Source organism: Tupaia chinensis, unplaced genomic scaffold, assembly GCF_000334495.1.
Source record: "Tupaia chinensis unplaced genomic scaffold, TupChi_1.0 Scaffold000674_2, whole genome shotgun sequence".
NCBI classification, from domain to species: Eukaryota; Metazoa; Chordata; class Mammalia; order Scandentia; family Tupaiidae; genus Tupaia; species Tupaia belangeri.
This window is the reverse complement of record NW_006160198.1, coordinates 957,216-971,439: the sequence shown is the minus strand read 5'-3', so window position 1 is coordinate 971,439 and position 14,224 is coordinate 957,216. Positions and strand designations below refer to the sequence as shown.

The following is a 14,224-nucleotide window of genomic DNA, read 5'->3' as shown; positions in this document are numbered from 1 at the left end:
CATCAGGAAGATAGAATTTGTCTGAGAATGGCCAGAAATAAAAAATCGGTACAAGAGATAGACAGAGACAGAGTTATGATTTTATTACTTGAGTTCTTGAATCTAGTTATGCTCAAATCGTGGAACTTTTGATTACATGAGATGTGAATTATGTTCATTTGTTTCCTGAAGATATTTGACATGAGTTTTGTGTCACTTTCAACTCTAAGAGTCCTGATTGACTATAATATTCGTTTTTTTAGAGAGAGGGATTTTTGCTATAGGACATGCATACTCACTGGAGAGACAGAGACAGAGTGACAGAAAGCGAGAAATTACTCCCTGGGGTATGGCCACACCGCAATCCCTTCTCCTCTATTCTCCTCTTGGAATTTTGAGCATGTACCCACATGCACCCAGTGTAAGTTTCAAGCTGTCGGGCCCAGGACTCAAACCATGGTCAACTATGTGTAAATCCAGCAATGTATCCATTACTACATCTGCTGGTCCTGAGAATCACAACTTTGGGAAGAGGCTTTACCCACTTCGAGTTGATGATCCTGGAGGCTGTGCTGTGCTGTCCAACAAGTGTTAAGGATGTTTATTCAATATCTAAGTAACTAGCTTTAATAAATTTCATTATAATTTTTAGTCAACCACTTATTTCTGGACCATGGAAATTTATGTTTCTTTCAAAGTGATTTATGCTGTTGTTTTTCTAATGTTATCTGTTCACTGCACTGACTTGGACTTGGTAAGAATGAAAATTAAGTTAAAGGACAAAACTAGCTTTTCTCTTTTTTTAACTATGAAGATGAAATAAGCCTGAATCTTTTTGATGAGTCTGAGGTAACCTCTTGAACAGTTGTGGTTTTTTTTTTTTTTTTTTTTAGAGGTTTTTGCTGAAAGACAGAGACAGAGAGAGACAGACAGAAAGTGAGAAATCACCCCCAGGGGGATGGCCACGCTGCAATCCCTTCTCCTCCATTCTCCTCTCAGGATCTTGGGCATGCATGCACACAAATCTGGTGTGAGTTTAAGCCACTGGGTCTGGGACTCGAACTGTGGTCGACTACATGAGAGTCCAATGACATAGCCATTACACCATCTGCTGGTCCCATCTCAAACAGTTTTGAACAGCCTCAAAACACCTTTTATCTTGGCAACTACAGACATGTAAATGTTTTTCAGTATTTTATAAGTTTCTAAAATGTTTTCCTAATTTTTTCGGAAACGCTTTTTCCTAAAAGAGAGAACACGCCTATTTTACTCTTTTAGTTTTGTTGTTCACTCTCTTTCTCCTATACCTTTATAATAATTTTTATCTTCTTTAAAAAAAAGAAATCATGATTTGTCCAGGAGCAAATGAACGCAAACTTCTACAAAATAAGCATTTTCTTCCCCTCTACTCTCCAACCTCCAGACAATATTTTCATATCTTTTTGAATCTTGTAGGAGTAGTAAGCTCTCTTTAGTAACTTCTGGGCTACATAAGCCAGGTTAGAGTAATATCTGATGTTAATCTAGAGGCATGTATGCCCAGTAAAGCCAGAAAAGCTATGTACACAGAAAGGCCCTTTATAGCAGTAAGCCAAAGACAAGGGGAGTATTGTGAGACAATGAAGACAGAGCAGCACTCACTACCATTAAGGAATTCTTGGCTTATGAAACACCTGGTGTTGTGAGTTCTAAAGGAGATTTGATAACATTTTTTAAAAAATGTTACTTATTTTGGAGCCCAACAAATTTACCCATAAGAAAAAGTGTATTTATTTACTTACACCATGAATAAATGAGACAGGGAACGTGAGAAAGATAGGGTGACCCTGGGAACCAGCAGTTAGCATAATGGCTATGTCGCTGGACTCCCACGTTGTCAACCGCGGTTCGCTTCCCAGACCTGGTGGCTTAAAACTCACACCAGGCACGTGTGTGCGCGTGCCCAAGATCCTGAGAGGAGAATGGAGGAGAAGGGATTGCGGCGTGACCATCCCCCCTGGAGGGGTGATTTCTCACTTTCTGTCTCTATGTCTCTCTCTGTCTGTCTGGCGAGCGCATGCGCCCTATAGCGAAAACCTCTCAAAAAAAAAAAAAAAAGATAGGGTGTCCCTGCCAAGGTCTCGACCCTGTGACTCACCCCATGAATTAGCCTGGATCATGGACACGAGCATGCCTAGCATACTCAGGGAGGTCTCTGGACTCAAATTCACTTGAACCACATGGGTCTGCCTGGCAGGACATTGTGTCCCACTGCCATTCTACAATCCAGCCCTGAAAGTCCCCATTTTTAAACAAATGCTTAACTATTTTTCAAAGCTTATAGGTCTGGGATCATTAGGAAGTGTCGTGGTTAAGGCACTGGACTCCCACATGGTCAACCACAGTTTGAGTCCGGGACCTTATGCACCAGGAGCATGATCATGTGTGCCCAAATCCTGAGAGGATACTGGAGGAGAAGTGATGGCAGTGTGGCCATCATCCCTTGGGGGTGATTTCTCACTTTCCCTTTCTCTGTCTCTGTCTGTCTCTGGTGAACACACATGCCCTGTGGCAAAAATATTAAAACAAACCAAACAAAGAAAACTTACAGATTTTTCTGACTTAAGAAAGGTTTAAAGTCTCTACCTTCATAAACCCAGTCAGTTATTCCATTATATATTACATTTTCTTTCCCAGTCCATGTGATCCTCTGACTTGGCAAATTTGGTTCAATTTTAACGTAAATGTCATTTTCCCAAACATATGCCTAGAAAGATAACAAAAAAAAAATTAGGACCAATAATAACAATAATAATATGTTATAATATATTACATCTTGGAGTTTTTATTTGTTTATTTTTGTTTTTAATTTTGCTGTAAGTCTATAGGGTACATGCACTCACCAGAGAGAGATAGAAAGAGACACACAGAGAGAGAAAGTGCAAAAGTTCCCCAGGAATGCATGCTGTGATCTCTTTCTTTTCAGGATTTTGAGCATGCACACACATGCACCCAGCATGTTTTTCAAGCTGCCAGGTCCAGGACTCAAACCGTGAAGTCAGCCATATGAGATCCAACCTCCTTGACCACCATGCCACCTGGCTGGCCCATATCCTGGCATCTTGAAAACATTTATCTGTGCAAGTGTAATGAGTACCATTATTAGATATTCAACTCAAGACAGGACAGTCATTATGCTTGCCCCTTTTTAAATTTATAAGTATAAAGACTACAATCCCTATTTAATGCTAAACATTCTTACTCTGTTAAAAATAAGAAGCTAACAACTGCCACCATTGGGATACTAAAGTATATGAGAAGACCTGGCTGACTGACTACTTCAATAGGATGATATATGTTGGGGCATTTCTTTTGGCAGGGAGGTGGTGAACCAAGGGAATGCAGTTGCAACATGGGAGGAGAGAAGTTCAACTGCAGGTAAACATTCCATCTTCATGTATAGGTCATTTAGACTTCTGACGTTCTCCTAGAGCTATAGAATATGAAGATATATCTACAGTGATGTAGACATTCATAGAACCACAGAAAGAAGGTGTGATTCAAAAAATATCCAAGTATAATAGATAACTAGAACTTAAGAGTTTAATGAGTATTTTCCTAGTGAATAAACGATTTCCATCGAAGCTTTAAGGAGCTGTATTTGTTGTATTAGGCTTGAAAATATTATCTTGGGCAATAACACTATATTTTAAAGTGAAAGCACTGGCTTCCTAAGATAATCTACTTTGTATCAGAGTTAGTAGCCTCTGCCTATGAAAGATTTAAGTCAATATCTTTTTGACAACTGGAGAGATTTACTGACCAATTTATGACCCTCTGGTGACCATGCAATCCATTGTGTATTGTTTGGAATTCTCTCTTCTGTAATCAGCTTCCTAGAATAAAGATAAAAATAAGCATCACCAAAAGAGTAACAGTGGGCTTATTTTATTTATTTATTTTTTTTGGGGGGGTGGATTTTTCTGTAGGGCTTGTCAGAGAGAGAGAGGGAAAGTAAGTAATCACTCCCCAGGGTAGATGGTCATGCCTCAGTCTATTTTTCTCCATGCTCTTCTCAGGATTTTGAGCACGCACACACACATGCCCAGAGGGATTTTCAAGCCATCATTGCTAGGACTAGATCCACAATCAGCCATGTGAGAGTCCAGTGCCTTAAATACCATGCCACCTGCAGGCCCCAAGAGTTTATCTTTCTTAAAAATAAATAAATAAATAAATAAACAAAATTACTGTAGAAGAGCCTAATAGATTTGATGGGGAAGTCACTGACCTGAGGTTTAGGTCATAAACGGCATATGAGGCTGTGTAGGAATGCCTCCAGATCTATAAGAGAGAACAGACATGCCAGGCTTCTGTGAGTCCTCATTGTTTGGCCGTTTGCTGTAGAAGCTCAAGATGATAGATCTGGTAATATATGGTTGCATAATTCTCGAATTTTATTGTATCTTACAATTCCCTATGTAGATGCCTAGAATTTTGAAGTTCAAAAGTATCCTAGAGAACATCTAGTACAAACTCCTCTGGACTTTATCTGTAACCTTTGGCATTATCTCCTCCAATAAAACTTTTCAGGACCACAGGAAACCAATGTGTACTTTCTGCGCACACATTAATCCTAGCACTTGCCATAGCGTGAAAGACTACTTGTTAAGAAAAATGAAAGTTTTAACTGTTCTCATATCAAAAAAAAATTGATTAAATTTCCACATTTTATCATTCATACCTTCCTTTCCTGAATTTAGAATTATTTTGACACACCCTATGTTTGTTTGTGAGCAATCTCAAGTGCATATTTACTAAAGCCAAAAGATATAGTGCAGGCTACAAATATTAAGAAGGGTTGAGATCATTTCAGGATTGAAGAATCACCATTCAATGTAAAAGATGCTTGGCATGTTCTTTTCATTTTTGAAACAGAGTCATCAATTTATTTAGTTTATAAATGTTGGCAACTTTCATCTACCAGACATGACTGGATAACACGGGACCCTTCTCCTCAAAGACCACATAGTCAAATGCATAAGTGAAGTTAAATAAAGGGAGCACGATAGGATATGCCAAGAAATACAGTGAAGGTGAGTGGAAGAGGCAGAGATCATAAATTAGGTTTTGGGGAGAAGGAGAGGCTTTTAGAAAAGATGACTCTTAGGTTGAGTTTAGTGGCAGAGGACTGCTACACAAAGAAGGGGAAAGGAGTACTGTCGTAAAGCCAGGCAATGGTGCAGCAGTGACACAAGTGGACCACACAGGAAGGTTTCAGGTTTGTGTCCGGGGCCTCCCTGTACACACTGGGAACATGTGCGTGTGCTTCTTATTTGTGCTGACTGAGACTGAGGGCAGATCAAGACATGAAGATCCTGTTGAGATTCCCTCTCTTTCTCTCTTTTTCTCTCATAGAAAAAAATAAACTTAAAAAAAATAAGAACATTGCAGCAAAGAGAGATTGAAGCATAAAGAAAAAAATTATATTGAAGGACACGAGCTTTGGAGACCTCTACTCTGGAATCTAATCTCTACTGTGTAATATCAGGTAAGTTTCTTTCTAAGCTTCAATTTTGTTTTTAAAAAATGAGGATAATGACCACAACAATATCAGGTGCTTAGTGGATTCTTTAACACTGTCAAAAATGCAATAGATAATATAACTATTATTATCATCTCCAGAACATTAGGCAATAAGCAGTAATGCTGGCAGTACCTCCACGCCACATGCACAGTACTTCACTTATTTATGAACTTATTCATTCACTCACTTATTTATTTGTAGCCACAACTTGTAATTGCAGATTATAACATTCTGGATGCACTGACTCAGCCAAAGAAAACCATGTATTAGGATCTAAAGAATACTGGACAATGGGCCTTCAAGGACATGTGATGAAATTAGACTTTTCTGGGACCAGCAGTTAGCGTAACCAGGCTGTGTTGCTGAACTCCCATGTAGCCCACCGCAGTTCGAGTCCTGGACCCAGTGGCTTAAACTCACGACGGGCATGGAGAATGAAAGAGAAGGGATTGCAGCGTGGCCATCCCCCCAGGGGGTGATTTCTCGCTTTTTATCTCTCTGTCTATGAAAGATTTAAGTCAATATCTTTTTGACAACTGGAGAGATTTACTGACCAATTTATGACCCTCTGGTGACCATGCAATCCATTGTGTATTGTTTGGAATTCTCTCTTCTGTAATCAGCTTCCTAGAATAAAGATAAAAATAAGCATCACCAAAAGAGTAACAGTGGGCTTATTTTATTTATTTATTTTTTTTGGGGGGGTGGATTTTTCTGTAGGGCTTGTCAGAGAGAGAGAGGGAAAGTAAGTAATCACTCCCCAGGGTAGATGGTCATGCCTCAGTCTATTTTTCTCCATGCTCTTCTCAGGATTTTGAGCACGCACACACACATGCCCAGAGGGATTTTCAAGCCATCATTGCTAGGACTAGATCCACAATCAGCCATGTGAGAGTCCAGTGCCTTAAATACCATGCCACCTGCAGGCCCCAAGAGTTTATCTTTCTTAAAAATAAATAAATAAATAAATAAACAAAATTACTGTAGAAGAGCCTAATAGATTTGATGGGGAAGTCACTGACCTGAGGTTTAGGTCATAAACGGCATATGAGGCTGTGTAGGAATGCCTCCAGATCTATAAGAGAGAACAGACATGCCAGGCTTCTGTGAGTCCTCATTGTTTGGCCGTTTGCTGTAGAAGCTCAAGATGATAGATCTGGTAATATATGGTTGCATAATTCTCGAATTTTATTGTATCTTACAATTCCCTATGTAGATGCCTAGAATTTTGAAGTTCAAAAGTATCCTAGAGAACATCTAGTACAAACTCCTCTGGACTTTATCTGTAACCTTTGGCATTATCTCCTCCAATAAAACTTTTCAGGACCACAGGAAACCAATGTGTACTTTCTGCGCACACATTAATCCTAGCACTTGCCATAGCGTGAAAGACTACTTGTTAAGAAAAATGAAAGTTTTAACTGTTCTCATATCAAAAAAAAATTGATTAAATTTCCACATTTTATCATTCATACCTTCCTTTCCTGAATTTAGAATTATTTTGACACACCCTATGTTTGTTTGTGAGCAATCTCAAGTGCATATTTACTAAAGCCAAAAGATATAGTGCAGGCTACAAATATTAAGAAGGGTTGAGATCATTTCAGGATTGAAGAATCACCATTCAATGTAAAAGATGCTTGGCATGTTCTTTTCATTTTTGAAACAGAGTCATCAATTTATTTAGTTTATAAATGTTGGCAACTTTCATCTACCAGACATGACTGGATAACACGGGACCCTTCTCCTCAAAGACCACATAGTCAAATGCATAAGTGAAGTTAAATAAAGGGAGCACGATAGGATATGCCAAGAAATACAGTGAAGGTGAGTGGAAGAGGCAGAGATCATAAATTAGGTTTTGGGGAGAAGGAGAGGCTTTTAGAAAAGATGACTCTTAGGTTGAGTTTAGTGGCAGAGGACTGCTACACAAAGAAGGGGAAAGGAGTACTGTCGTAAAGCCAGGCAATGGTGCAGCAGTGACACAAGTGGACCACACAGGAAGGTTTCAGGTTTGTGTCCGGGGCCTCCCTGTACACACTGGGAACATGTGCGTGTGCTTCTTATTTGTGCTGACTGAGACTGAGGGCAGATCAAGACATGAAGATCCTGTTGAGATTCCCTCTCTTTCTCTCTTTTTCTCTCATAGAAAAAAATAAACTTAAAAAAAATAAGAACATTGCAGCAAAGAGAGATTGAAGCATAAAGAAAAAAATTATATTGAAGGACACGAGCTTTGGAGACCTCTACTCTGGAATCTAATCTCTACTGTGTAATATCAGGTAAGTTTCTTTCTAAGCTTCAATTTTGTTTTTAAAAAATGAGGATAATGACCACAACAATATCAGGTGCTTAGTGGATTCTTTAACACTGTCAAAAATGCAATAGATAATATAACTATTATTATCATCTCCAGAACATTAGGCAATAAGCAGTAATGCTGGCAGTACCTCCACGCCACATGCACAGTACTTCACTTATTTATGAACTTATTCATTCACTCACTTATTTATTTGTAGCCACAACTTGTAATTGCAGATTATAACATTCTGGATGCACTGACTCAGCCAAAGAAAACCATGTATTAGGATCTAAAGAATACTGGACAATGGGCCTTCAAGGACATGTGATGAAATTAGACTTTTCTGGGACCAGCAGTTAGCGTAACCAGGCTGTGTTGCTGAACTCCCATGTAGCCCACCGCAGTTCGAGTCCTGGACCCAGTGGCTTAAACTCACGACGGGCATGGAGAATGAAAGAGAAGGGATTGCAGCGTGGCCATCCCCCCAGGGGGTGATTTCTCGCTTTTTATCTCTCTGTCTTTCTGGCGAGCACACATGCCCTATAGCAAGAACCTCTCAGAAAAAAAAAAAAAAAAAAAAAAAAAAAAAAAAAAACTTTTCTTTCTCCTGAATACATTTCTTGAAAATTGATTAGTCAAGACATCTATGTAGCACAGAAATTTCTACAGAATATTCTCAGAAGTGAAAAAGAAAACAGGATAATTGGCTCCCTACTTTCAATAACCGTATAATTTAGTGATTCTCAATAAAACATGTATTCATTTAATAAACATTTGTTGAGTATCTGCTACGTGGCTCTGTCCTAGGTGCTAGGGGTATAGCAGTGACTAAAACACAGAGAAATTGGTGCTAAAATAAATAAGCCAGATTTTTAAAATATCAAATAAATAAATAATAAAATATTACAAAGTATTGTAAAAAAAAAAAAACTAAAATAGCCTAATATGATAGAGAGTGATTAGGGAGTATTGGTGGAACAGAGTGGCAGGGAGCATTGTCAGATGAAGTGATCCTAGAAAGCCTGAACCTAATTACCGAAAAGGCAGAGCATATGATGCAAGAGGGAAGGAGGCCCCAGGAGGAGGCATTAGAAAGTGCTTTGGCCCTCAATGAGAATGAGGATGATGCCTGAGTAAAAGAAAGAGCAGTGTCCTTAAAGTTCCTCAGCTGGGGATCACTGAATCTCCTGAAAACATTTACATCTATCCGTGTCTGTGTACAGCCCATAGCTAATCTGAGTTAGTTGCTTTGGAGTGGGCCATAGACATTGTGGTTTTTTTCTTTTCTTTTCTTTTTTTTTTTTTAAGAGGTTTTTGCAGTAGGGTGTGTGCACTCACCAGAAAGACAGAAAGAGACAGAGAGACAGAAAGCGAGAAATCACCCCCCAGGGGTGTGGCTATGCCACAAACCCTTTTCCTCCATTCTCCTCTCAGGATCTTGGGCATACACACACACGCACCCGGTGTGAGTTTAAGCCACCAGGTCCGGGACTCGAACTGCTGTTGGTTACATGGGAGTCCAGCAACATAGCCATTATGCTAACTGCTGGTCCTGACATTGTAGTTTTTCAAAACCTTCCCAACTGATTTATAATTCAGGTAGAGACAAGAAGCTCTGGCCAAACATGGTGAGTCAGAAGAGGGTCAAAGGAGATGGGTTCAGATAGGTGGTCTGGAGCCTAATCCCACAACTCGTAGGTGTTGTGGGTAGAGTAAATGTTTATTCTGAGTGTAATGGGAAACCACTGGAGGGTGTAAACTTAAGTGTGGCAAATGATTTAAAAGGAGCCGTTTGGATGTTGTCTGAAGCATGATGACAAGGGAAAAAGGGACAGAGTGAAAATAGCAAAAGCAATACATACACAAGGAAATCCAGTGGCCCACCAACTGCAAATCACCAGCAGAGGTCTACCTACCAGTGAAATGCATCTGTTAGTGCACAACAAACGGCACTTGTTCAACCTGGCTCAGTGGTACATTGTATTGGTATTGCCTTTGTGTTTCTATTTTATTATCACATGTCAGTATTTAAAAGGACAACTCTTCTTCAGTAGTTTTTAAGCCCTTGTTATCCATTCAAATAATCTACAGCACTTTAAAAAGATATTGATATCAGCTTTACCTCCAGGGACTTCAGTTTACTGATCTGGGGATTGAACCTGGACATGGAATTTTAAAAAACCTTTAAGTCAATTTCTTTAAATTGCCAAAAGAAGCACTTAGTTAAAGAAATGACCCATTAGTTGGGCACAGATGTGTTAAAATTAACAATGGATTCTGATTGCCTTATGGTTGATAGGTTTAGCAGAAGTATAGTCAGAGAGTCTTTATGGACAGGAAATGGAGCCTCCCACGGGAACCTAGGGTAAATATTATGATTGAAAGTCACCATTCTGACATGGCAAATGAAGTAGGGAATGGTTTGCTTGGCCTAAATACAAAAGTGTTGGTGTGTGAGATAAGGCCACTTAATATTTATACTGGGGGTGGGGGGAGCAAGGGCGGGGAATTCCCAGCCTTGTATTTTGTTTGCAATATGGAATATCACCATAGGCTTTTAACCATTTCTACACTATCAAAACTTTCTGTACTTGACAACTATTGTTAAATCCATGCACAACCGAAAAGCTGAAGTTAAAATGACCAGCTATTTGCACCTATTCTAAACTGGAAGAGGATGTGTGATGAAGCTGTAACTGTTCCTAAATGAATGAGAATGTGGTGTTGCACTGGGTGACCGACGAAACTAAGTGCTCCTGGTGATTGGGGCTGAACCTCTTCTCCTTACAACAGTTTGTAAATGGGGAACCTGAAGGCCAGGATGTGGTATAGGATGTCTTACAGAGACTGTTTTGGAGGACTAGAAGTTTAATTTTTTTTGAAGTAAGTATTTCAGAGGGTCTTTTCTAAACTAGAAGCAGAGACAAAGAAAAGGAGTTGTATCACTGGACATACAAGCCAGCCATGTAAACTTCCTTCTAAAGTATAGATAAATACCTATTACAAAATTCTATTAACTTATTGATATCTATAATAGTGTTAATTATGCTTTTTACTGTCTGAAAGGACTAAAAATGAATTTCTTTTTTTTTTTTTTAAGAGGTTTTTCACTATAGGGCACGTGTGCTCGCCGGACAGACAGAGAGAGACAGAGAGACAGAAAGCAAGAAATCCCCCCCCAGAGGGGATGGCCACGCCGCAATCCCTTCTCCATTCTCCTCTCGGGATCTTGGGCATGCACGCACACGCACCCGGCATGGATTTTAAGCCACCGGGTCCGGGACGAGAACCGTGGTCGACTACATGGGAGTCCAACGACATAGCCATTATGCTAACTGCTGGTTCCCAAAATGAATTTCTTTAGAAACATTTGTTGGGCTTATCTTTTATGAATGAGAATGATTCTTTGATTTGGAATTAATGATATCTTAGCAACTATTACATTACTTACATGTCAATCTTTTTTTTAATTTAAATTTATTTATTTACATTCATTCACTGTACATCATGACAACATACAAAATGATTTTCCATCCAGAGTACACTGTATATTGGCTCAATCAAGCACATCAGCATACATGTTATCGTCAACAAATAATTTTCCATTTCTTGTTTTCTGTATGTTTTGCTTTTTTTTCCTAGTCTTTGATTATCTATCTCTTACCCTCTGCCATCTCCCACTCTCCTCCCACACTGTCTCTGGTATCTATGTTTGCTTTCATGTTAATCTTAAGAAGCCATGTACTTGAAATAAGTTATAAAATAACATACTCTAAAGTTATTTCAATCCACACTAAGGAAACATTTATTTTACCTTGACATAGTTGTATTCCAAGAGAACAAACTGTAGATCAGAAGATACCAAAATATCACTTAAGGAATGCCCAAACTCATCCTGTCAATCAAATAGAAAAAAGAAAATTGAGCAATTCAATTAAACTGCCATTAAGTACTTAATATTGTTCTAGACACATGACTTATACCTTGGAAGTGCCCTGTTCCAGAGGAATGGCACATTCACTCACACAGATAACCATGATACAAGGCAGATGACAATCAGGGTTAGAAAGCCAGGGAGGGAAGGATTAATTCTAACCAAGGAAAGATGGCCGTGAGCGTGGGGACCAGGAACAGTGAGAACTTTCTCAGCAGGAGGAACAGCATGAGCAAAACCCCAGGTGTTGGTAAGAGTGGACATGCTTGAGGAATGTGTAAGAGTTATGTGTAACTTAAATGCAGTAGGGGGTGTGTCAGACACAGTGGAAGGTAAGAGAACATCAAATTAGAAAAGTGGCTGAAGCCTAAATATAAGAGGTGGAATTGTGACCTGTTGTTTGCCTATGGAAGTGACAGTATCATATCTATTACAATAATCTGGCAACACAGCTGAAAAGAAGGGGAGGGCAGACAAACTGTATCAGCCTGGACTTGTGCAATGCTGTGGTCTGGCCTACAGGCCTACAGAATGAAGACAAGGACACAAGTTGCAGCAATTGCTACAAGATTAAATGAGTGTGGTTGAACCAGAACTAAACAGTGGAAATGGAAATCTTTGAGCTACTTACAGAGGGGAAACTGATAGGGCTTGTTGAGGAACTAAATATAGAAGATGACAGAGAAGTCAAGGTTTCTGAGGTTTCTTGTATAAATGACTTGGAGGAGAACTGAGGCACTGTTTACCAAGAGCGGGAGCTCAGAAAGAGGAATAAGATGCTTTCAGTTTGCTAGAATTGTGAAGGGGAGACAACGAATTTAATTTGGGATACTGAGTTGAAAATGCTTGTAGGCCATCCGTGTGCAGGAGCCAGCAGGCTACTGGAAGCATGGATCTTGGGAGGAGGTTAGTGTTAAATGCGTGTATTTGAGAATCAAGGCCAAAAATGAGAGTGCTGATGCTGTGGAAGTGTATGAAATTCATGTAAGGAGATCATGCGAAGTGAGGAGAGAGGCCAGCAAGGGAAGACAGAGCCCCGAGGAGCACTTACATTTAAAAATATGGGCAGAGGAGGAGGAATCGTCAAAAGATACTAAAAAGTAGCCAAGGCGGGGAGCATTTCAAGAAGGAGAGAAAGATCCACTGTGCCATATGCTGCAGAGAGAGTCCAACAGGATGAGAAATGATAGTACTCATGATTTGAAAGGTTATGAAAAAAATTCCCCCAGAATTTCATGCATGAATTAATTATGTGATTAAACATACAAATGTACTGTTCTCCAAGAAAATGGAGCTGTTTCCATATTCAGCACTGAATAGCAAGATATTATTGTCTTGTTTGTAGAGATATTCATGATCTAAAGAGAGAAAATGGCCAGATCATTATTTCAAGGTACTGTTAACACTTTCATAAGCTAACAATTGTGCAATAAAGTCTAAGATTTAAGTTCACACAAAGATTAAATAAGGACTTTTTAAGATGGAAAAACATAAATAAAGAATATTACACTAACAGACATTCCTTTTTTCCATTCTTATTGTCAAGGTTTAAATTCACATTTAACTTTCATAGTTCCTATCAATGAAATACTTAGGTTTCCCTTTGTCTTTTCTCCTGCCACACTCTACGATAGAAAAAAAAAATTACTGTTCATCCCAGTTTTTAAAAATGCTATTTGGGACTGCTAGTGGCATGGTGGTTAAGGTGGCTGAACCCCAGATGACTGACTGAGAAGTTCAAATTCCAGATCTAACAGTTTGAAAAACACTCTGGGCATGTGTGCATGTGTGCTCAAAATCTTGAGAGGAGAATGGAGAAGAGATTACGGATGGCCACCCACCCCCCTCCCGGGTGTGTGTGGGGTGCTTTTTCCCTTTCTCTCTCTCTTTATCTTTTTCTTTCTGGTGCATGCATAGTCCCTATAACAAATAAAAAAGAAAAAGGAAAAAGCAAGCTTTTTTAGGGCTAGCCCCATAGACTACTGGTTAAGGGAGCCAGATCTTACATGGCCGGCTACAGTTCTAAATCCCGTCCTTGAAGGCTTGAAAAACACATCCTGGGGACCAGCAGTGGACATAATGGGTATGTCGCTGGACTCCATTTAGTTGACCATGGGTCGAGCTCTGGACCTGGTGGCTTAAACTCATGCTAGTGCATGTGTGTGCGTGCCCAAGATCCTGAGAGAAGAATGGAGGAGAAGGGATTGCGGCGTGGCCATCCCCTGGGGTGCGTGGGGGGGTGATTTCTCACTTTCTGTCTCTCTGTTTCTGTCTTTCTGGTGAGCACATGCACCCTATAGCAAAAACCTCTCAAAAATAAAAAAGAAAAAAAGGAAGGAAGGAAGGAAGGAAGGAAGGAAGGAAGAAAAGAAAGAAAGAAAGAAAGAAAGAAAGAAAGAAAGAAAGAAAGAAAGAAAGAAAGAAAGAAAGAAAGAAAGAAAGA

At 39.5% G+C, this 14,224-nt stretch overlaps 1 protein-coding gene across 2 annotated transcripts in view; it reads right to left on the bottom strand.

Moving 5' to 3' along the window:
* Nucleotides 1-14,224, bottom strand: part of DPP4 (dipeptidyl peptidase 4) — a 93,889-nt gene that overhangs the window by 50,976 nt on the left and 28,689 nt on the right. For both annotated transcript variants that reach the window (XM_006160270.2, XM_006160271.2), the window contains exons 4-8: nt 13,048-13,139; nt 11,662-11,742; nt 6,568-6,620; nt 6,100-6,172; nt 2,605-2,725 (exon numbers count right to left, since the gene is read on the bottom strand). In XM_006160270.2, the coding sequence (XP_006160332.1) occupies nt 2,605-2,725; nt 6,100-6,172; nt 6,568-6,620; nt 11,662-11,742; nt 13,048-13,139 (420 nt within the window). The remainder of the gene's footprint in view (nt 1-2,604; nt 2,726-6,099; nt 6,173-6,567; nt 6,621-11,661; nt 11,743-13,047; nt 13,140-14,224) is intronic.